Source organism: Mesoplodon mirus (assembly GCF_964341445.2).
Source record: "Mesoplodon mirus genome assembly, chromosome: 19".
NCBI lineage: Eukaryota > Metazoa > Chordata > Mammalia > Artiodactyla > Ziphiidae > Mesoplodon > Mesoplodon mirus.
Genome location: NC_138995.1, coordinates 14,292,715 through 14,317,928, shown reverse-complemented (window position 1 = coordinate 14,317,928; position 25,214 = coordinate 14,292,715). Strand labels below are relative to the sequence as shown.

At 37.2% G+C, this 25,214-nt stretch overlaps 1 protein-coding gene across 1 annotated transcript in view; it reads left to right on the top strand.

Moving 5' to 3' along the window:
• Positions 1 to 25,214, top strand: part of HYDIN (HYDIN axonemal central pair apparatus protein) — a 437,603-nt gene that overhangs the window by 107,325 nt on the left and 305,064 nt on the right. The window contains exon 8 of the mRNA XM_082606776.1: positions 24,283 to 24,484. Within this exon, the coding sequence (XP_082462902.1) occupies positions 24,283 to 24,484 (202 nt within the window). The remainder of the gene's footprint in view (positions 1 to 24,282; positions 24,485 to 25,214) is intronic.

The following is a 25,214-nucleotide window of genomic DNA, read 5'->3' as shown; positions in this document are numbered from 1 at the left end:
CGGGCTTCAGTAGTTGTGGCGCGCGGGCCCAGTAGTTGTGGCATACGGGCTTAGTTGCCCCGCGGCATGTGGGATCTTCCCGGACCAGGGCTCAAACCCGTGTCCCCTGCATTGGCAGGTGGATTCTTAACCACTGCGTCACCAGGGAAGCCCTTTTTTCTTTCACGATTAATGCTTTTTGCCTTCTTGCTAAGAAATCTTTGCCTTTTCCAAGATCATGAATATGTTCTCCTGTGTTTACTTTTAGAAGGGCAGTAGTTTTAGCTGCTAGTATAAGTTAATGATTTGTCTTTGATTTCATTTTTGCATATGTGTCAGGTGCGGACCATGTTTCTTTTTTTTTTCTCCATGTGGGTTATTGGCTCGTCTCCATTCTATTATCTTATTCTGGAATTCCAACTACTTTATTATTCTGTTACTTACTCTACTATTAGTGTGTTATTTATTACTTTTAACCTCTATTTTATGTTTTCCATTTTTTTGTAGACTTCTCTGGATACTTTCTTCCTATCCATTGTCCCATTCAATAATTCCCTCTTCAGCGAAGACTCACCTGCTGAGTTTTTTCAATTATTATAATTATTTTAATTCTGAAAGTTTTATTTGGTTCTTGTCAAATCTGATTGCTGTCTTTTATTTTTCATGTTTCCCTTTTATTTCTTAAATATATTAAACATACTTATATTGTGTAGTGGTAATTCAAACATATTAAGTCTGCTCATCTATTTATTTATTTTGCTTTTTGTTGTTTCTTATGGCTTTTCAATCATGGTATCTGTAGAGGAGGAAAAATGTCTTTTTCCTCTACCCATTTAGGTTTTTAAGACGGGGCCCCTGTAACAAAAGACAGATTAACAAGAGAAGAACATAAAAATTTATTTAATGTAAGTTTTACATGATATGGGAGGCTTCATAAGGAAATGAAGATCTGAAGAAGTAGTAAAATCTGAATTCCTTTATGCTGGTTCGATGAAGGATGGAGAGTTGTAGGAAAACGTGATAGGACAAAAAAATGACATGAGCTAAGAGCAGCACACTGGGGGAAACAGTAAGGCCTGCTTATTCAGGCTCCTCTTGATGTCCCTCTATATTTGAAGATACACATGCTTCTTTCTACCTGGTCTTGGAGGGCACCTCTCACCTGGTGGATCTGTGACCTGCTTCAGGGGAAGTTAAGAAAATCCCTCTTGCACCTGCCATTTCTTATGTTCCTTCAGCTTGAAATATTTAATATGCCAAGGTGCCATATTTTGTGGTAGTGTGTTCTGAACCCCATCATTATCTTATGCCTCTTTGTGTTTTGTAGTTTCGGGATTTAGCATCGTTACTTTGGGCAGGCCCTGGACTTTATGTCCTGTCCTAGGCACCCAATGCAATAGTTAAAACAGAAGTTCAAGGGTTAACAAAGTCCACTAAGGCAAAAGACAACCTTGGCACTAGATGATTTCCTGGTATTCTTCACTTTGCTTTAATGTCCTTATTTTCCTATCAGGTTAGTGATCAGTTTTAAAGTAGTTTGAAAAATGTTTTATTGAGTATTTTAGTTATTTCAATCTCCAGTTTAATGTGCTACTTAAAGCTGTTTTAATGTATGTCTTTTTTCATATTATTCGGCAATACTTATGCAGCAGTTCATCCTTTCCCACTAGTTTGCAATCCTTTCTGTATATCATAAACACAGTTTATCCCTGCATGTAGTTAGGTTTTATTTAATTTCTCTCAGCAGCAGTTTTCTGGGTATAAGTCTTGAACATTTTGATTAGATTTATTCCTATATATTCATTCATCTTTGAGGATCCTGCAAGTGATTCTTCTATTACTTTTAAAATTGAGGTATGATTTAGGTATAAGATGCACAGATCTTAAATGTACAATTTGATTCATTTTGACAAATGTAAATACCTGTATAACACATTCAAGATATAAAACATCTGTCACCTCACAAAGTTCCCTCATGCCCCTTTCCAGTCAATCCCTCCATCTGCCATCCCAGAGATTCTGATTTCTATCATCTTATATTAGTTTTGCTTGTTCTTGGAGTTCAGATAAATGTACTCATACAGTATATACTCTTTTGTGTCTGGTTTCTTTCATTCAACATAATGTTTTTGAAATTTATTCATATTGTTGTGTGAATTGTGTTGGCAATTCCCTTTTTACGCCTGAGCAGTATTCCACTGTTTGGTTATACATAGTTAATCCATTCATCTGTTAATGTAACTGAATTGTTTGACGTTTTGGGCTATTATGAATAAAGCTTTAATAACCATTATTGTACAAGTTTGTGTGTGTGTGTGTGTGTGTGTGTGTACGTATGCATTTATTTCTCTCGGGTAAATATTTGGGAGTAGAATTGCTGGATCATAGAGTAGTTATATGCTTAACTTTATAAGAAACTTCCAAAAAGTTTTCTAAAGTGGTTGAAGCATTTTACATTCTCGCCAGCAATGTTTAAGGGTTCCAGTTACTCCACATACTCACCAGCTCTTGGTCATGTAAGTGTTTTTTTAAAAATTGAAGTATAATTGACTTACAATATTAATATTAGTTTCGGTGTACAACATAGTGATTTGATATTTTTATGTATTGCAAAATGATCACCACGGCAAGTCATGTGACCATCTGTCATCACCATACAAAGTTATTACAGTATTATTGACTATATTCACTATACTGTACATTAATCCCTGTGACATTGGCTTTTTTATTTTTAAAATTAATTTTTATTGGAATATAGTTTGTTTACAATGTTGTGTTCGTTCCTGCTATGTATAGTGAATCAGCTATACGTATACATATGGTTTATGTATACATATGCTATACGTATACATATATCCCCTCTTTTTTGGATTTCTTTCCCATTTAGGTCATCACAGAGCATTAAGTAGAGTTCCCTGTACTATACAGTAGGTTCTCATTAGTTATCTATTTCATACGTAGTAGTGTGTATATGTCAATCCCATTCTCCCAATTCATCCCCCCCTCCCCCCATATCCATACGTCCGTTCTCTACGTCTGTGTCTCTATATCTGTTTTGCAAATAAGTTCATCCGTATCGTTTTTCTGGATTCCACATATAAGCAGTTTTATACGATATTTTTTTTTAACATTACAGAATGATTTATTAATATTTAAAAATTTATGAGTACAATAAGTGTAATGTCCCAATACATTTTTTTTAATTTTTTGCCTTATAACACATTTAATCAGTTATACATATACATATGTTTCCATATCCCCTCCCTTTTGCGTCTCCCTCCCACCCTCCCTATCCCACCCCTCCAGGCGGTCACAAAGCACCGAGCTGATCTCCCTGTGCTATGCGGCTGCTTCCCACTATCTATCTACCTCACGTTTGGTAGTGTATATATGTCCATGCCGCTCTTTCACTTTGTCACAGCTTACCCTTCCCCCTCCCCATATCCTCAAGTCCATTCTCTAGTAGGTCTGTGTCTTTATTCCTGTCTTACCCCTAGGTTCTTCATGACATTTTTTTTTCTTAAATTCCATATATATGTGTTAGCATACAGTATTTGTCTTTCTCTTTCTGACTTACTTCACTCTGTATGACACACTCTAGGTCTATCCACCTCATTACAAATAGCTCAATTTCATTTCTTTTTATGGCTGAGTAATATTCCATTGTATATATGTGCCACATCTTCTTTATCCATTCATCCGATGATGGACACTTAGGTTGTTTCCATCTCCGGGCTATTGTAAATAGGGCTGCTATGAACATTTTGGTACATGTCTCTTTTTGAATTATGGTTTTCTCAGGGTATATGCCCAGTAGTGGGATTGCTGGGTCATATGGTAGTTCTATTTGTAGTTTTTTAAGGAACCTCCATACCGTTCTCCATAGCGGCTGTATCAATTCACATTCCCACCAGCAGTGCAAGAGTGTTCCCTTTTTTCCACACCCTCTCCAGCATTTATTGTTTCTAGATTTTTTGATGATGGCCATTCTGACTGGTGTGAGATGATATCTCATTGTAGTTTTGATTTGCATTTCTCTAATGAGTAAAGATGTTGAGCATCCTTTCATGTGTTTGTTGGCAGTCTGTATATCTTCTGTGGAGAAATGTCTATTTAGGTCTTCTGCCCATTTTTGGATTGGGTTGTTTGTTTTTTTGTTATTGAGCTGTATGAGCTGCTTATAAATTTTGGAGATTAATCCTTTGTGAGTTGCTTCATTTGCAAATATTTTCTCCCATTCTGAGGGTTGTCTTTTGGTCTTGTTTATGGTTTCCTTTGCTGTGCAAAAGCTTTTAAGTTTCATTAGGTCCCATGTGTTTATTTTTGTCTTTATTTCCATTTCTCTAGGAGGTGGGTCAAAAAGGATCTTGCTGTGATTTATGTCATAGAGTGTTCTGCCTATGTTTTCCTCTAAGAGTTTGATAGTGTCTGGCCTTACATTTAGGTCTTTAATCAATTTTGAGCTTATTTTTGTGTATGGTGTTAGGGAGTGATCTAATCTCATACTTTTACATGTCCCTATCCAGTTTTCCCAGCACCACTTATTGAAGAGACTGTCCTTTCTCCACTGTACATTCCTGCCTCCTTTATCAAAGATAAGGTGACCATATGTCCGTGGGTTTAACTCTGGGCTTTCTATCCTGTTCCATTGATCTATCTTTCTGTTTTTGTGCCAGTACCATACTGTCTTGATTACTGTAGCTTTGTAGTATAGTCTGAAGTCAGGGAGCCTGATTCCTCCAGCTCCATTTTTTGTTCTCAAGATTGCTTTGGCTATTCGGGGTCTTTTGTGTTTCCATACAAATTGTGAAATTTTTTGTTCTAGTTCTGTGAAAAATGCCAGTGGTAGTTTGATAGGGATTGCATTGAATCTGTAGATTGCTTTGGGTAGTAGAGTCATTTTCACAATGTTGATTCTTCCAATCCAAGAACATGGTACATCTCTCCATCTATTTGTATCATCTTTAATTTCTTTCATCAGTGTCTTATAATTTTCTGCATACAGGTCTTTTGTCTCCTTAGGTAGGGTTATTCCTAGATATTTTATTCTTTTTGTGGCAATGGTAAATGGGAGTGTTTCCTTGATTTCACTTTCAGATTTTTCATCATTAGTATATAGGAATGCCAGAGATTTCTGTGCATTAATTTTGTATCCTGCAACTTTACCAAATTCATTGATTAACTCTAGTAGTTTTCTGGTAGCATCTTTAGGATTCTCTATGTATAGTATCATGTCATGTGCAAACAGTGACAGCTTTACTTCTTCTTTTCCGATTTGGATTCCTTTTATTTCCTTTTCTTCTCTGATTGCTGTGGCTAAAACTTCCAAAACTAGGTTGAATAAGAGTGGTGAGAGTGGGCAACCTTGTCTTGTTCCTGATCTTAGTGGAAATGGTTTCAGTTCTTCACCATTGAGGACGATGTTGGCTGTGGGTTTGTCATATATGGCCTTTATTATGTTGAGGAAAGTTCCCTCTATGCCTACTTTCTGCAGGGTTTTTATCATAAATGGGTGTTGAATTTTGTCGAAAGCTTTCTCTGCATCTATTGAGATGATCATATGGTTTTTCTCCTTCAATTTGTTAATATGGTGTATCACGTTGATTGATTTGTGTATATTGAAGAATCCTTGCATTCCTGGAATAAACCCCACTTGATCATGGTGTATGATCCTTTTAATGTGCTGTTGGATTCTGTTTGCTAGTATTTTGTTGAGGATTTTTGCATCTGTGTTCATCAGTAATATTGGCCTGTAGTTTTCTTTCTTTGTGACATCCTTGTCTGGTTTTGGTATCAAGGTGATGGTGGCCTCATAGAATGAGTTTGGGAGTGTTCCTCCCTCTGCTATATTTTGGAAGAGTTTCAGAAGGATAGGTGTTAGCTCTTCTCTAAATGCTTGATAGAATTCGCCTGTGAAGCCATCTGGTCCTGGGCTTTTGTTTGTTGGAAGATTTTTTATCACAGTTTCAATTTCAGTGCTTGTGATTGGTCTGTTCATATTTTCTATTTCTTCCTGATTCAGTCTTGGCAGGTTGTGCATTTCTAAGAATTTGTCCATTTCTTCCATGTTGTCCATTTTATTGGCATAGAGTTGCTTATAGTAATCTCTTATGATCTTTTGTATTTCTGCAGTGTCAGTTGTTACTTCTCCTTTTTCATTTCTAATTCTATTGATTTGAGTCTTCTCCCTTTTTTTCTTGATGAGTCTGGCTAATGGTTTATCAATTTTGTTTATCTTCTCAAAGAACCAGCTTTTAGTTTTATTGATCTTTGCTATTGTTTCCTTCATTTCTTTTTCATTTATTTCTGATCTGATTTTTATGATTTCTTTCCTTCTGCTAACTTTGGGATGTTTTTGTTCTTCTTTCTCTAATTGCTTTAGGTGCAAGGTTAGGTTGTTTATTCGAGATGTTTCCTGTTTCTTAAGGTGGGATTGTATTGCTATAAACTTCCCTCTTTGGGCCTCCCTGGTGGCGCAGTGGTTGAGAGTCCGCCTGCCGATGCAGGGGATACGGGTTTGTGCCCCGGTCTGGGAGGATCCCATATGCCGCGGAGCGGCTGGGCCCGTGAGCCATGGCCGCTGGGCCTGCGCATCTGGAGCCTGTGCTCCGCAACGGGAGAGGCCACAACAGTGAGAGGCCCGCATACCGCAAAAAGAAAAAAAACAAAAAACAAAAAACAAAAAAAAACAAAAACTTCCCTCTTAGAACTGCTTTTGCTGCATCCCATAGGTTTTGGGTCGTCGTGTCTCCATTGTCATTTGTTTCTAGGTATTTTTTAATTTCCTCTTTGATTTCTTCAGTGATCACTTCGTTATTGAGTAGTGTATTGTTTAGCCTCCATGTGTTTGTATTTTTTACAGCTCTTTTCCTGTAATTGATATCTAGTCTCATAGCATTGTGGTCGGAAAAGATACTTGATACAATTTCAATTTTCTTAAATTTACCAAGGCTTGATTTGTGACCCAAGATATGATCTATCCTGGAGAATGTTCCATGAGCACTTGAGAAAAATGTGTATTCTGTTGTTTTTGGATGGAATGTCCTATAAATATCAATTAAGTCCATCTTGTTTAATGTATCATTTAAAGCTTGTGTTTCCTTATTTATTTTCATTTTGGATGATCTGTCCATTGGTGAAAGTGGGGTGTTAAAGTCCCCTACTATGATTGTGTTACTGTCGATTTCTCCTTTTATGGCTGTTAGTATTTGCCTTATGTATTGAGGTGCTCCTATGTTTGGTGCATAAATATTTACAATTGTTATATCTTCTTCTTGGATCGATCCCTTGATCATTATGTAGTGTCCTTCTTTGTCTCTTCTAATAGTCTTTACTTTAAAGTCTATTTTGTCTGATATGAGAATTGCTACTCCAGCTTTCTTTTGGTTTCCATTTGCATGGAATATCTTTTTCCATCCCCTTACTTTCAGTCTGTATGTGTCTCTAGGTCTGAAGTGGGTCTCTTGTAGACAGCATATATACGGGTCTTGTTTTTGTATCCATTCAGCCAATCTGTGTCTTTTGGTGGGAGCATTTAGTCCATTTACATTTAAGGTAATTATTGATATGTATGTTCCTGTTCCCATTTTCTTAATTGTTTTGGGTTCATTATTGTAGGTCTTTTACTTCTGTTGTGTTTCTTGCCTAGAGAAGTTCCTTTAGCATTTGTTGTAAAGCTGGTTTGGTGGTGCTGAACTCTCTCAGCTTTTGCTTGTCTGTAAACGTTTTAATTTCTCCATCAAATCTGAATGAGATCCTTGCTGGGTAGAGTAATCATGGTTGCAGGTTTTTCTCCTTCATCACTTTAATTATGTCCTGCCACTCCCTTCTGGCTTGTAGAGTTTCTGCTGAGAGATCAGCTGTTAACCTGATGGGGATTCCCTTGTGTGTTATTTGTTGTTTTTGCCTTGCTGCTTTTAATATGATTTCTTTGTGTTTAATTTTTGACAGTTTGATTAATATGTGTCTTGGCGTATTTCTCCTTGGATTTATTCTGTATGGGACTCTCTGTGCCTCCTGGACTTGATTAACTATTTCCATTCCCATATTAGGGAAGTTTTCAACTATAATCTCTTCAAATATTTTCTCAGTCCCTTTCTTTTTCTCTTCTTCTTCTGGAACCCCTATAATTCGAATGTTGGTGCGTTTAATGTTGTCCCAGAGGTCTCTGAGACTGTCCTCTGTTCTTTTCATTCTTTTTTCTTTATTTTGCTCTGCAGCAGTTATTTCCACTGTTTTATCTTCCACCTCACTTATCCGTTCTTCTGCCTCAGTTATTCTGCTATTGATCCCATCTAGAGTATTTTTTATTTCATGTATTGTGTTTTTAATCGATGCTTGATTCATCTTTAGTTCTTCTAGGTCCTTGTTAACTGTTTCTTGCATTTTGTCTATTCTATTTCCAAGATTTTGGATCTGGGAAATAGAATCTTGGATCATCTTTACCATCATTATTCTGAATTCTTTTTCAGGTAGACTGCCTATTACCTCTTCATTTGTTAGATCTGGTGGGTTTTTATCTTGCTCCTTCTCCTGCTGTGTGTTTTTCTGTCTTCTCATTTTGCTTATGTTACTGTGTTTGGGGTCTCCTTTTTGCAGGCTGCAGGTTCGTAGTTCCCGTTGTTTTTGGTGTCTGTCCCCAGTGGCTAAGGTTGGTTTAGTGGGTTGTGTAGGCTTCCTGGTGGAGGGGACTAGTGCCTGTGTTCTGGTGGATGAGGCTGGATCTTGTCTTTCTGGTGGGCAGGTCCACGTCTGGTGGTGTGTTTTGGGGTGTCTGCAGACTTTTTATGAGTTTAGGCCACCTCTCTGCTAATGGGTGGCGTTGTGTTCCTGTCTTGCTAGTTGTTTGGCTTAGGGTGTCCAGCACTGTAGCTTGCTGGTCGTTGAGTGAAGCTGGGTGCTGGTGTTGAGATGGAGATCTCTGGAAGATTTTTGCCGTTTGATATTATGTGGAGCTGGGAGGTCTCTTGTGGACCAGTGTCCTGAAGTTGGCTCTCCCACCTCAGAGGCACAGCACTGACTCCGGGCTCCTCAATTTGGGATGATGTGTTGTCTATTCATGTATTCCACAGATGCAGGGTACATCAAGTTGATTGTGGAGCTTTAATCCACTGCTTCTGAGGCTGCTGGGAGAGGTTTCCCTTTCTCTTCTTTGTTCTCACAGCTCCTGGGTCTCAGCTTTGGATTTGGCCCCGCCTCTGCGTGTAGGTCGCCGGAGGGCGTCTGTTCTTCGCTCAGGCAGGACAGGGTTAAAGGAGCAGCCTCTTCGGGGACTCTGGCTCACTCAGGCCGGGCGGGAGGGAGGGGCATGGAGTGGGAGGCGAGCCTGCAGCGGCAAAGGTCGGCGTGACGTTGCACCAGCCCGAGGCGCGCCGTGCGTTCTCCCAGGGAAGCCGCCCCTGGATCCCAGGACCCCGGCAGTGGCGGGCTGCACAGGCTCCCGGAAGGGCGGTGTGGGCAGTGACCTGCGCTCGCACACAGGCTTCTTGGCGGCGGCAGCAGCAGCCCCAGCGTCCCCCGCCCGTCTCTGGGCTCCGCGCTTTCAGTCGCGACTCGCGCCCGTCTGTGGAGCCCCTTTAAGCAGCGCTCTTAATCCCCTCTCCTCGCGCACCAGGAAACCAAGAGGGAAGAAAAAGTCTCTTGCCTCTTCGGCAGCTCCAGAGGTTTTCCCGGACTCCCTCCCGGCTAGCTGTGGCACATTAGCCCCCTTCAGGCTGAGTTCTCGCCGCCAGGCCCAGTCCTCTCCCTGCGCTCTGACCGAAGCCCGAGCCTCAGCTTCCAGCGCTGCGCGCCCCAGCGGGCGAGCAGACAAGCCTCTCGGGCTGGTGAGTGCCGCTCGGCACTGATCCTCTGTGTGGGGATCTCTCCGCTTTGCCCTACCCAGGTATGTGGGGGGTTTCTTGCCTTTTGGGAGGTCTGGGGTCTTCTGCCAGCGTTCAGTAGGTGTTCTGTAGGAGTTGTTCCACGTGTAGCTGTATTTCTGGTGTATCCGTGGGGAGGAAGGTGATCTCCGCGTCTTACTCTTCCGCCCGATATTTGTTTTTCTCTTTCTGACTTACTTCACTCTGTATGACAGACTCTAGGTCCATCCACATCTCTACAAATGACCCAATTTCATTCCTTTTTATGGCTGAGTAATAGTCCATTGTATATATATACCACATCTTTATCCATTCATCTGTCAATGGACATTTAGGTTGCTTCCATGTCCTGGCTATTATAAATAGTGCTGCAATGAACATAGGGTGCATGTGTCTTTTTGAATTACGTTTTTTTCAGGGTATATGCCCAGTAGTGGGATTGCTGGGTCATATGGTAGTTTTATTTTTAGTTTTTTAAGAAACCTCCATACTGTTCTCCATAGTGGCTGTATCTATTTGCATTCCCACCAACTGTGTAGGAGGGTTCCCTTTTCTCCACACCCTCTCCAGCATTTATTGTTTGTAGATTTTTTGATGATGGCCATTCTGACCAGTGTGAGGTGATACCTTACCGTAGTTTTGATTTGCATTTCTCTAATTATTAGTGATGTTGAGCATCTTTTCATGTGTTTGTTGGCCATCTGTATATCTTCTTTGGAGACGCCTATTTAGTTCTTCCACCCATGTTTTGATTGGGTTGTTTGTTTTTTTTTTGATACTGAGCTGCATGAGCTGTGACCTTGACTTTATAGCTGGAGGTTTGTACCTTTTAATCCTCTGTCCCTGTTTTGCCCATCTGTCCCCTCCCCTCTGGCAACCACCAGTTTGTTCTCTGTACCTTTGAGTCTATTTCTGTTTTGTTGTGTTTGTTCATTTGTTTTGTTTTAATTTGAGTCATTCTAGTGGAAGTGAAGTGGTATCTCTTCTGGTTTAAATTTGCATTTCCCTAATGACTTGTAATGTTGAGTAACTTTTTATGTGCTTCTTCTATTTTTATCTTCTACTCTCAGGTGTGTATTCAAGGTTTTTGCCCAATCTTTATTGGGTTATTTATCATTTTGTTATTGGCCTGTAGTTTTTGTATATTCTCCATACAAGTCTTTCAGAAATTATTATTGTTAATATTTTCTCACAATCAGTGGATTATCTTTCTAATTTCTTAACAGGGTCTTTTCATTAGCAAAGTAATTTAATTTTGATGAAATACAGTTTGTCATTTTTTTCTTTTATAACTAGTGTGTTTTTTTCTAATTTTATTTTTTAAGTTTTTGTGAATATCAAAATATTGAATTTTGTATGTTGATCATTTATCTACAGAGCTTGATAAATTTACTTATTAGCTCATGATTTATCTGTAGATGATATTGGATTTTGTTTATATACAATCAGTCATCTGCAAATAATCATAGTTTTCTTCTTTTTAAATTTTTAGCCTTTTGTTTCTTATTATTTCTTGCATAGGCTAGGCCTTCAGTACAGTGATCAATGGAAATGATGATAGTGAATGAACATCATTTTCTTGTTCTCAGTCTCAGAGGGGAAGTGCTCAGTGTTTCATGAATTAGTATGATGACTTTAGTGGATAATCTTTATCAGATTAAGTGAATTCCCTTCTGTCTCTAGGTTTCTAAGACTTTCAATCTTGAATGTGTTTTGAATTTTATCAATTACTTCTGCTTTTGTTGAGATGATTATGCATTAGTTCACTTTTATTCTTGTAATGAAGAGATTGAATTTCAAATACTAAATCCCTGCTATATTCTGGGATAAATATAAGTTTTAACCATTATCATTTTAATAAATCCCTGGATTAGATTTGCTAATATTTTCTTTGAAAGTTTGGCATCCAGATTCATGAGAAAGATTGGCCTGCCTGTAATTTTGTTTTCATGAAATGCCTTTGTCTTTGGTCTGAAAAAACAAATTGGTCTCATAAAACAAGTTGAGAATTATTCTCTTTTAAAACTCTCTCTGGAAAAATTTTTTTAAGATTCATGTTATTTCTTCCTTAAATGATTGAAAAATTGATTGTTCAAGCCATTCGGGTCTAGAACCTTTTAAAAATGGATTCAGTTTCTTTAGTAGCTATAGATCTACTGAGATGTTTCTATTTTTTCTTATGTAATTTTTGGTAAACTTTTTCAAAGAATTTTCCCATTTAATCTAAAATTTTAAATTTGCTGGCATAAAATTTGTTTATAATAACTATAATCTGTGTAATGTCTTTAGGACTTATAGTGATATCTCCTCTTTCATTATTGATATTGGTAATTTGTATCTTTTTATTTCTTGATCTGTATTGTTAGGGCTTTATTCAGAGAACCAACTTTTGATGATTTTCTCTATTGTTCATTTCTTTTCAATATCATTGATTTCTACTCTTTATTATTTCATTCCTTCTACTTTCTGTAGGTTTAATTTGTTGTACTTTTTCTAAACCTTAGGAGAGATGCTTAGAGCACTGATTTTTAACCTTTCATCTTTTCTAATATATGCATTTAAGTCAATAAATTTTCCTCCAAACCTGACTATATCTTCAGCCCATATGTTTTTCTTTTTCTTTTTTTTTTTTTTTCTGGTACGCGGGCCTCTCACTGTTGTGGCCTCTCCCGTTGCGGAGCACAGGCTCCGGACGCACAGGCTCAGCGGCCATGGCTCACGGGCCCAGCCGCTCCGTGGCATGTGGGATCCTCCCAGACCGGGGCACGAACCCGCGTCCCCTGCATCGGCAGGCGGACTCTCAACCACTGCGCCACCAGGGAAGCCCCATATGTTTTTATATGTTTCATTTACATTAACGCATAATTGACAGTATTTTAGAATTTCCATTTTTACTTCTTCTTTGCTCCATGGGCTACTTAGCAGTGAGTTGCTTAGTATTTAAACATTTGGGAATTTTTCTAGTTTTCTTTTTGTTATTGATTTCCAGTTGAGTTCCACTAGTGACAGAAAACAAATTCTGTATGATTTCTATCTTTGAAAATAGTTGAGACTTACATTATAGCCCAGAATGTGTTCCATTTTGGTAAATGAGCCCTGTGTACTTGAAAAGAGTACAAGTTCCTCAAATATCAATTAGGTCAAGTTTGTTAATAATCATATTGTTCAGTCTGTATCTCTACTAATGTTTTTCTTCTTATTTTATTAGTTATTGGAAGATGTCATTAAAATCCACAACCATGATTGTGAATTTTCTATTTCTCTTTTTTGGTGATATCAGTTTTCATTTAATATGTTTTGAGGCTATGATGCTTGGTGTATATACGTTTAGGTTTGTTATAACTTACTGTTGAATTAACTATTTTATCATTATGAAATGTTTCTCAATCATTTATAAGATTTCTGACATCAAAGACTGCTTGATCTGTTATTTGTTTAGTACAGCAGCTTTCTTTTGATTAGTGTGTACGTAGTATATTCAATTCATCCTTTTTCTTTCAACTTTTCGGTGTCCTCATATTTAAAGTGTGACACTTGGAAGTATCACCAGGTTGTTTTTTAATCCAGTCTGAGAATCTTTGTCTTTTAGTAGTACTCTTCAGTCCTTTTGTGTTGAATTCAATTTCTGATATATTTGAGTTTGAATCTTCTGTTTGACTGTGAAGTAACTGTTACCTTTATGGGAAAATTATTAGCTGAATTTCAACAAAGGCCTTTGTGTTATTAGTGTTACTAGTGGATGAAAGTGAAAAAAATATGAGTGTTAATAAACTCAGTCAGTGATATATTTCTTCCATCTGGATCTCCATGTCTTTGTGAGGTATCATTTTTTGTTTATGTCAGCCCCTAAAATGAAGTACTGGAAAAATTTGTGGCCTTAGAATTACCTTTTTCAGATGATTATATCACAACATTTTAAACCAGGAGTTTAAAAAAGAATGAAGGTTAGTCAATGTTTTAGCTCTCACTAAAATAATTAATTGTTGGTAAATTGATCAAATAAATTATCTTTAAAATATTATCATCATCCTTTTTTAATATTTTTGGTTGTATTTTTAATACAATTGACATGTGACTATTCTAGTATATGGGTATAATTTATAAACAAACAAGTTTATATATGTTTGGGGTATAATGTCAAAATATTTTACTTGGTTCAGTTTTGAGACCAACAGGCTTAGATTGCCCATAGATCAATAGAATCAAAACTTGAAAGAAGACTTCAGTGATAATCTAGTCCTTAGATTTGTTTGCATGTGTAAAACTGAAGCCCTAAGAAATTAAGTGGTTTGTCCATGACTCATATAACTAGTCAGAAGCACAGTTAGAACCCACGCTCAGGGACTTCCCTGGTGGCTCAGTGGTTAAGAATCTGCCTGCCAATGCAGGGGATATGGGTTCTAGCCCTGCTCCAGGAAGATCCCACATGCCGTGGAGCAACTAAGCCCATGTGCCACAACTACTGAGCCTGCGCTCTAGAGCTGGTGTGTCACAACTACTGAAGCCTAGAGCCCGTGCTGTGCAACAAGAGAGGCCACTGCAATGAGAAGCCCGCACACCACAAAGAAGAGTAGCCCCTGCTTGCCACAACTAGAGAAAGCCCGTGCACAGCAACAAAGACCCAACGTAGCCAAAAAAATAAATTAAAAAAAAAAAAAGAACCCACACTCAGACTCTCAACTCACGTGTAGTGCTTTTTCCTCTATAGTGGATCATCTCCCTAATCTCTTGTATTACGACATGTGCATTTTTACTCCCTTAATCTGTTGACTTTGAATGCAGGTACGTTCTCCCAGTGGCCCTCAATCTGGATTTTACTTTTATGGAAATATTTGGATTGACACCCATACTTACATTTATAGTCCTGTGCTAAAGGAAATGAGTACATTGTGTATTAATATTTAATCATGCATGGAAAAGTTGATTTCCATACCCTGAGGTGCTGGTGTCACATTTGATTTATGAATAAAGTCATTTTCTAAAGATTGCAGATAGAGGTAAACTGTCTTGTAGCATTTTTCCTTACATGAAATGAACTGCTGATAAGGATATGCTTTCATCTTTATTGTTCCTTATCAATGACCAGGACCTATAACCTTTCATTAGTGAAAAACATTAATGACTACCTAAACCCAGTTAATCACAGAGCTTTTCCAAGCAGCCTTGACCATTGGCTTCTCATTTCACTCAATAAGCATCTTACTGAACTTTCTGCAGCTGTTTGAAGTATGAAGTGATTTGAGGAGGGAACTTTAGCATCGGTTTTTCTTCATACTTCTTCAATGTTCCAGAAGGAGGAACATTGATACTCCTCAACAGGAAGTACTCAATCACATTTCTAACAGTTGTGTTTATGCCCTTCCATTGCTGGTTCTCCACTGGATATCTTCTTGATTAAATGCAGCTGGGAGATTTTGCTTTCTTGACAACCGGAGTTTGAACCGGTGCTCTAGTAATTAAGGAGGTCAAGTGTAAATTTCACCAATATCTAATACTTGACTCATTAGCATTTTCCTAACCAGAACTCTCCCCTCCTTTTCTCCTGTGTATGCCCTTCTGTAGTAAAATCAAGCTTATTCAAGCAATCGATTTTACCCCAGGAATGATTTAGTTCCCTTTTTATTTATAGTTAAAACTTTCAGAGAAAGAGCTGAAGTAACTTGGTACCTTTTACAAACGAATCCGTCCAGAAGAGATTAAGAATACAATTTCTCAAGGCTACATTGATAACAGTGAAACAAAACAAAAACCAAACTAAAACAAAATCAGAACGAGTAAATTAGTTCTATCATTTCATTAAAACTGAGAGGTGAAAATATTGACTATTAGGAGACAAATAAATGGTTTGTTGCTTAAGTTTTACACTTTTCAACCGGGTATTGAGGAACTTTATATAATCTAAGAGTTCAAGGAAAAATTAGTATTTAGAATAGGCTTTAAAAAAAGACATTCTTACTGAAATTTCAGGTACTTGAATGAGCACTAGAAGTAGGAGCATAGCAGTGTTTTTTCTTTAATACCAGGTGAAGTTGCTGTCACTTAGAGGTGACATTAACTACTGGTATCATTAGGAAATAGAGCTAATGTACTTATTCAGTATTTTTTTTAAGTATTAGGTCTCTTACTGAAGGGGAGATATTTCAATTCAGGGACCAGAAGTTGGCAAATAGGCTCTTTTCCCCAAAGGTGTGATGATGTATTATTATTAAATATACAAGCCATCATAATATTAGTACTTCACAGAGCAGCTTTATGGTCAATTATATATTTTACTCTAATAAACTGTGAAGAAATTCTTTTTTTCCTCCTAAAGGCTAATAAACAAGTACCAAAGTGTAATATAGTAATTGAGCATGATATGATATCTTGCAGATGAAACTGTTAAGTAATATGTATCTGAATATACCCATGCAAATTTACTTGTATGAGCTTTGTGTCGATTGTGCAATTATTACAATGAATTACAAACATGTACCATTATAATTCCAAAAGCTAGCAAAACATAGTTGTCGTAAAAGACCCAAATGTTTTTTAAATGGCTTTAGAGCCAATGCAAATATTCCTTGACCTAGTTTTCTTTTCTTTGTCTGTTATTCAACAGTTTAGGATAGGGAATGGCAGAAGTTAGGATATACTGATGGTCAGAGATTGTTTAGGGAGGTGGAATGTTTTCGAAAATTACATAACAAGTGAAGACTCTCAAATTATTAGGTGTTAGTACTTAAAGGGACATTAGAGCCCATCTCTGTAACTCCCTTCATTTTTTTTTTTAAGTTGAGAAATTTTTATTTATTTATTTATTTATTAAAAAAAATTTTTTTTATTAGTTTCTGCTTTATAACAAAGTGAATCAGTCACACATATACATCTGTTCCCACATCCCTTCCCTCATGCATCTCCCTCCCTCCCACCCCTCCAGGCGGTCACAAAGCACCGAGCTGATCTGGCTGCCTCCCACTATCTATCCACCCTACGTTTGGTAGTGTATATATGTCCATGCCTCTCCCTCGCTTTGTCACAGCTTAACTGAGGCCCAGAGGTTTAAATGACTATACACCGAAGTACAGGTCTTTGGCCCCCTCTGAGGCCAGCATGCTTTCTATAATCCTAAACTGCTTTCTGTGCAGATTAAGAATACCGATTTTGGCATTGCCACTGGTGTGCTGGCTAAGCCCAGTCAAGCTGCTTAATTTGTTTCCTGAACCCTTTAGAGAAGGAGCACTTCCAAAGAAGTTTGATTTAGCAATTCACTTGAGTGGTGAATTTGACCCTGCTGTGACCGGGAGATGAGAAACACTCTTTGCATCAACTTGCTAGTTCCCTAGAGAATCTATGGCTCTACTCATATATTTTATTTACTGTGTCCTCCGTTGTCTGAAAATAACTGAAACCACAGTATGAAATGTATTGTATATATAGCTAGCTTCACATTTTCTGGGTAAAATTAGTTTTGTTCATATTTGTTTTTGCTTGACTGATAGTAGCAAAACTTGCAAGAAGTAATGAGACCTTCCACAAAATGTGTCTTTATTAAAACATAATAAATGACTGTGGCTAACCTCATCTACAGGGACTGCAGAATTCAACCTCAGAAACTGAAAAGAAACTATAGTGGTAACTGGCACCTCAAGGGCACAGAAAATACTAATGATGAGGCACAGCAGCTTCATCCATTCTCGCAGGCATAATACCCTTTCCATCCTGTCAGTCGTCTAAATAGCGGGGGAGAGGGACCCTATTTAAGATTGTCTTCATGAAAGTGGGTGTGAAAAGCAAGTTCTTCAACAGCTATGGGGGAAGACAAGAGTTATTGCTTCCTTCACTTTGTGACCTGATGACTTTTGGAAGATCGTAGTGAAAAAATCAATGTTAAATGGTTCTTGAAAAGAAGACAGTGGCTCTTGTTATATTTCTGGGAAGGAACGTTTTGCAGTGTGCAACTCAAATTGAAGACATTAGTCTCTCTGACCCCTAGATTTTTATGAAATAAGTAAGCCCTTGAATCCTTTTCCTTGATTAGTTTTTTAAACAATGAAATATTTCAAGTACGTGCAAAAGCACAGAAATAAGGTAATCAACAGCCATTGTATTTTAACACATCTCAACATTTTGCTATATACGTTTCTTTCCGATGTTTTATTTTATGGATAATTAAATTGATTATAGATTTGGAGTCGCTTTGTTATTCTTTCCTGATTTAACTCCCATGTATTAATCCTCAGGGGAGCTGTATTGGGTGCATTTTAATGCCATTCCTACATATTTACTTATCCATAAACAATACATACCATTGTCTTGAATAGTTTTAAACTTCACATAAATGGTATTATACTGTATATACCATTTCCCATCTTGAGTTTTTCATTCAACATTATGTTTTAAGGATTTTAACACGTGGATATATAGCTGTGATTCATTTTAACTAATGCGACACGCTCCAGCATGTGAAAATACTGTAATTTATCTATTCTCCTATTAAATATTAGGATGTTCCTAGATTTTTGCAATTACAAACCATGCTGCAGTGAGTGTCTTTGTATATGTCCTGTGTAGCTGTGTGAGATTGTCGTTAAGGATAAAGAGCTAGAAGTGAAATGGCTGAGTTATAAGGCAAATGTATCTTGAGCTTTACTGGATACTAAATTGATTGGTCAAGTGGTTGTACCAATCTGTATTTCCATCAGTAGTATATGAAAATTCTTGTTTTTCTATGTGCTTGCCAATATACTGCCAAAACAGCATTGTCAAACGCTTTGATATTGGTTAATCTGATGGTTATGAAATGGTATTTTATTCTATTTTTATTTATTTCATTTCTCTCATTACTAGTGCTATCTAGCACCTTTACATGTTTTCTGGATGCCCTATAGTCCTTTTAACATTAAAGTTTTGGATGAGTAATATGGTCAAAAATTAAAGCAATATTTTAAAGGTATATATTGAAAGGTGCTATTTCCATCCTACCTCATTCACCTGACCCTTCCTTCATTTTATTGCTTTCTTGTATATCTTTCTAGTGCTTTTATACAAATAGATGCAAACGTGAATGTATATTCTTACGTTCCCACCTTACACAAAAATAACATACTATGTAAATGGTTCTAAACCTTGCTTTTTACACTTAATCATATATATTGGGGATCTTTCCATATTACTGGGTACTTTCTTACACCTGCACAGTATTCTGCTTCTAGGTGTAGCACAGATTATGTAACCAGCCTTCTCTTGATGAGCGCTCTGGCCTTTTCCACTCTATTGTTATTAAGAACAATGCTGTAATGAATACCCTTCATCGTGTTCTGACTTATCTATAGGATAAATTCCTAAAAGTGGGCCATAGGATAGTTTTATAATTTTGATAGATATTTTGATCTGTGCCACCAAATTCACTCCATGGACTGGGGAAGAATAGTACCATTTTGCAGTCCCACAGGGTGTATAAGAGTGCCTTCTCCCCACAGTCTTGACTATAAATTATGATCTAAAACTTTTGTTTTACAGTCTGATGGGGGGAAACGGTATATAAATACATCTTTAGTTGTGTTTCTTTTATTATGAGTTGATGCTCAAATTGAGCATCTTTTAATACATATAGGGGGCCTTTATATTTCTTTTTTTGCAACTCTATCCCATTCTTCTATTGGATTGTCTTACTGATTTCTAAGAGCTATTTATGTAAGGGTGATTTAGTCTCCTTGTCTAAGATATGAATTAAGTATTTTACCTAGTTTTCTTTTGTTTTTGCTTATGACTTTTTGTGCCATGCAGAATTTCTTTTTTCATTTTTATGTAATCAAATTTCTTAATTTTTTAGGAGGGATCTGGATTTTGAGCCACAGTTAGAAAACTTTCCCCCTGAAAGCAGTGAAGAAGTTTTTCTGTGTACTCTTCTACTTTTGCAGTTTCATATTGAACATTTAAATATTTTATTCACTTGGCTTTATCTGATGTTAAATGTGAGGTATATTTTTCCATATGGTTACCAAGTTGTTCCAACAGCCATTTTTTTTCCTTTTTTTTTTTTTTTTTTTTTTTGCGGTACGTGGGCCTCTCACTGTTGTGGCCTCTCCCGTTGCGGAGCACAGGCTCTGGATGCGCAGGCTCAGCAGCCATGGCTCACGGGCCCAGCCGCTCCGCGGCATATGGGATCCTCCCGGACCGGGGCACGAACCCGTATCCCCTGCATCGGCAGGCGGACTCTCAACCACTGCACCACCAGGGAGGCCCCCAACAGCCATTTTTTAAACAACAAAGTTTCTCAATACACCAATGATTCAAGATGCTGCCTTTATAATATAATGAATTCCAATGTGTATTTGGGTCTTTTTTGACTTTTTATTCTATTCCATTGATCTGTCTCTTTATGCTGTCTTAATTACTTATACTATGTTTTAATTCTATCAGTTCCTATTTTATTGAGTTTTTAAATAAAAAATATATTTTGAATTTTGTCAAATTCCTTTTCAGCATCAATGGAGAAGATCATATAATTTTTCTTCTTAGATATATTCTATATCAGTAGGGTTTCTAATAGTGAGCCATCTTCACACTCCTGAAATAATGTCCACTTGATTGTGAAGTCTCATTCTTTTAATGTGCTCATGAATTATGATTGCTAATTTTTTATTTAGGATTTTACATTAATATCTGTAAGTGTAATCGGCCTGTATCTTGGCCTAGTTATTTTATCTTTGTCAGGTTTTGATAACAATGTTATACTGAAAATACATATTGGAAATTAAAAAATAATCATGTTAGTTTACCAGTAGAATAGACAGAGCAGAAGACAGGATTAGTGAACCTGAAGACAGGTCAACAGGAAATACCCAAACTGAAGCACAGAGAGAAACAAAGAATGGGGGTGAGATGCGGTAGGGAGAAACAAAACAGAAAAAGCCATGTGGGACACAGTCAAAAGGTCAACATACATTTAATTTGAGTCTTAGAAGTAGGGTAAAGAATGGGGTAAAAAGATATTTAAGAGATAATGGCTGAGAATTTTCCAAAAATGATGAATGACATTAATCCATGGTTTAATGGATTAACAAATCCATCAATTAACAAATCCATTTAATTAAACAAAGCTCAGCAAACCCTTAGTGATACAAATACTGCTGAAAACCAAAGCAAAGGGAATATCATAAAAGTAGCTAGAGAAAGAAAGACATATTACCTTAAAAGGAACACTAATAATACTGATGGCAAACTTTTCAGCTGAAATTATGGAAGCCAGATGATAGTAAAATGGCATTATGCAAGTGCTGAAAAGAAAAAAGACTAATTCAGAATCCTTTACCCATTGAAAATATCCTTTAAAAGTGAAGACAAAAACAAAGACATTTGTAGACCAAAAAAATGCTGAAAAACTATAGAATTCTTAGTTGGCATTGTTTTCCCCTTCATCATTTTGAAGAAGCCATCCTATTGTTTTTTTAGTTTCCATTATTTCAGTTGAAAAGTTAGCTGTAATCCTAACCATGGGTCCTCTGAAGATAATCTTTTTCCCTCTGGCTGCTTTTAGTATTTTCTCTTTGTCTTTGATTTTCTTTAGTTTCACTGCAATATATTTATGTATGAATTTCTTTTAATTTATCCCAGTTGATGTTCATTGCACTTTTTGAATTGTAAACTGATGTCATTAATCAATCCTGGAAAACTCTTAACCATCATCTCTTGAAATACTGTCTTTGCTTCATTATCTCTTTCCTTTTCTTCTGAGCTTTCAGTTAAACACTTCTACACCTTCTCACTTAATCTGCCTCATCTTTTACCTATTCATTTTGCATTTCCATTTATTTTTTAATTCTTCATATTGCCTTTTGTATTTTCTGAGCCATTTCACTATTTTTTCAGAAAATTGATAACATCTTATTGAGTATATTCTTAGAGTTTTAAAAAATTTCAGTTGTTTTATTTTATTTCTATTAGAGCCTAGAGTGTAGCTCTTTTTCAGATTTTCTAGATCTTTTTAAAATTTCCTATTCCTTGGATAGAGCTTCAGGTTCATCCTTTGTTTCTTTAAACTACTAAGCATAGTTGGTTCTAGTATCTGATTCTTTGTGGGTCTGCTTCTGTTTTTCTTGTATATGCAGGCTCTAACATATGGAGTTTTGTTTCTTTGCATGCCTGATTATGTTTGGCTTTTTAAAAAAAAATGTTGAACAATTTGAAACTTTGGGTGCAGGTACCTTACTCCAAAGAGAAGTGGGTTCCTTTTTCCAGGTTTCTGAAGGCAAAACTAGTCCATGACCACCAAATTCAAGGCTCAAAGTTCTCTGAAAGACTTAGGTAATGCCAGCATAATATTTAACTCTGAACTAGGGCTAGTCTACTTCCCATTTACCCTCATTTTGAGGGCACAGTCCTTTGAGGAGCAGCTTATTGTGGGGACATCCTTTTTTTTGCCTTAACCTCCCCCTTTTGTTGGTAGGCTTAGGGCTTTGATTTCTATCTCTCTTGACCCCACAAGAATGATAGCTTCTTTGATGAATGATCAAAGAAGGATATAACACACACATGTGTGTGTGTGTGTATAAAATCAATTAATACATGAAAAAATGTTTAACATCATCTGTAATTAAGAATATGCAATTTAAAGCAGCAAGTTTTCGCTCATCAGACTGTTAAATTTAACTCATCAAAAAGCTTAAAAGTTGACAAGAGTGCATACCTTTATTTGGGAAGGAAGTACATGAAAATATTAACAATTCTTACCTCTAAAAAGCAGGCCTGGGATTGAGTGAAGGAGAGGAAGATGTTTTCTTTTCATGGTATATGCTCTTATAGTACTTAAAGTTTTTACTTCATGTACATATTTTTTAATAAAAATTTAAAATGCCTAGATACTTACTTTAAAATATATTTATTTATTTATTTATTGGCTGCATTGGGTTTTCGTTGCTGGGCACGGGCTTTCTCTAGTTGCGGCAAGCGGGGGCTATTCTTAATTGTGGTGCGCAGGCTTCTCATTGCGGTGGCTTCTCTTGTTGCGGAGCACGGGCTCTAGGCATGCGGGCTTCAGTAGTTGTGGCACGTGGGCTCAGTAGTTGTGGCTCACAAGCTCTAGAGCTCAGGCTCAGTAGTTGTGGTGCATGGGCTTAGTTGCTCTGTGGCATGAGGGATCTTCCCAGACCAGGGCTTGAACCCGTGCCCTCTGCATTGGCAGGTGGATTCTTAACCATTGTGCCACCAGGGAAGTCCCGTAGATACTTACTTTTTATTTAAACTTTGGGCAAGATTTTGCTGTGTTCAAAGTGATTGGGCCTAGAAAACATTTGTACCGTGTAAAGGGTTATCAATTTACTAAGTGGTGCTCAGTTCATATAGTCATGAATATAGCAGAAATATTTGCTAAAAAATAAAGTCCAAGTGATTAGGCTTTCTGGTTCTGATTAAAATGGTAGCAGCACAGATCAACAGAACATTGATGATATTTAAGTATTTCCTTTTTCTACTTTGACGTCAGACTGAAGCACCTGCTGTGACATTGCAGAGATCAGATAGAATAGTTTGTAGCTTTGTGTCTTCTTGGAAGTCCCAGGGGCCTCATTTATATACCTAGAATCAAGGCAATTGGTGCATCCTGAATGAAGTCAAGGACTTAAATTACTATGCTGAATAAAGGTGTTCTTAACATTAAAAAAATTAAAAATTTAAACATAACTTTGGTCTTTCTGTTTTTCTTTCTATGTAACCACTATCCAGAGATAGTGTTGTTTTGTTTTAATTGCTGTTGTTTAGGAATGTGGTTCCCTTTTTTTTTCTTTGAGTTTAAACTGTCATTTATTATTATTATTTTTAACATCTTTTTGGAGTATAATTGTTTTACAATGTTGTGGTAATTTCTGCTGTATAACAAAGTGAATCAGCTATATCTATGCATATATCCCTATATTCCCTCCCTCTAGCATCTCCCTCCCGCCCTCCCTAGGGATGTGGTTCCTTTTAAATATTCGGTTTTCTATTAATGAAGTTATTAATGCTTCCTTCCTGATCCCCTTTGTTTGGACTTAGATCCTCTCATGCTGAGCAGCTCTTCCCAGATGTACTGGGTGCAGTTAATTTAAGAAATCCAGTTCATGCTTGCAATAAAGATGAGGCTAATGGTTATAATTCTACAACTCAGGTGCCCTCATGGTCAGGTTGTCGGATTTTAAACTACTACAAAGAAGAAAGAGACTGGTAGCACTCACCACAACAATTCATATTTTATGCATTTTTTACAATAACCAAGCAAGATAGTTATTCTCTATAACTGTACCAAACATAACATTTCAGGTTTCTGATCATGTCTGATCTTTGACTGATGCGGGGAGGTGGGTGGGTAGTATGAAATGTCTAATGCTTGTGCTATATTCCCTAATGTCACCTTGGGGGAAAAATAGCCTAGTAGCATAGTTCTAGAATAAATCTCAAAGTGTATTTATACTTTGTTAATTTCTAGGTGAAAAAGTGTTTATATCTCTGTATGGAGCTGCTATAGACGTGAATATAAGGCTGGACAAGAATTCCTTGATCCTTGAGAAAACTTACCTATCTCTGGCCAATCAGCGAACTCTAACTATTCACAACCGCAGTAACATCATTGCTCATTTCCAATGGAAGATATTTGCTACCCAGGAAGAAGAAGACCAAGAAAAGTATAGGTTTGTAAGAAAAATCACTATCTATACGCTATCTATATAATTTGGGGGAACATGAAACTTAGTTATGAAAATTCTGTGACTTCTGTGGTAAGTTTCTAACTCACTCAGTGTCAAATTTATTATAACCTGGGTCCAGTGTACAATGCTCGTTTTTCATTTAAAGAACTGGAGCTGGGCCTCCCTGGTGGCGCAGTGGTTGAGAGTCCGCCTGCCGATGCAGGGGATACGGGTTCGTGCCCCGGTCTGGGAGGATCCCATATGCCGCGGAGCGGCTGGGCCCGTGAGCCATGGCTGCTGAGCCTGCGCATCCAGAGCCTGTGCTCCGCAACGGGAGAGGCCACAACAGTGAGAGGCCCGCGTACAGCAAAAAAAAAAAAAAAAAAAAAAAAAGAACTGGAGCTGAGCTGTGTGGAACACAGCCTTGTCCATCCTCAGTTAATCTTATCCCAGTTATAACTGATCAGTAGCTAAACTCCTGGATTTTAAAGACCAAATACATCATTCTTCACTATTCTCTCAAAACTAATCTACGTGTCTTTATTTCTTTTCATAACCCTAACTAGATCGATCACTTTTCATAGGGTTTCTAAAAATAATCTCTTTTGGATTGGGATCAATGTGGCCTTTTTTTTTTTTTTTTCTTCAGTGAAAAGGTACTTTCAGAAAATATGAAGAATGGGGGAAAAGAGGGCTTAGATATAATGGCTTTTATATTTTCCGTTTTAGTAGC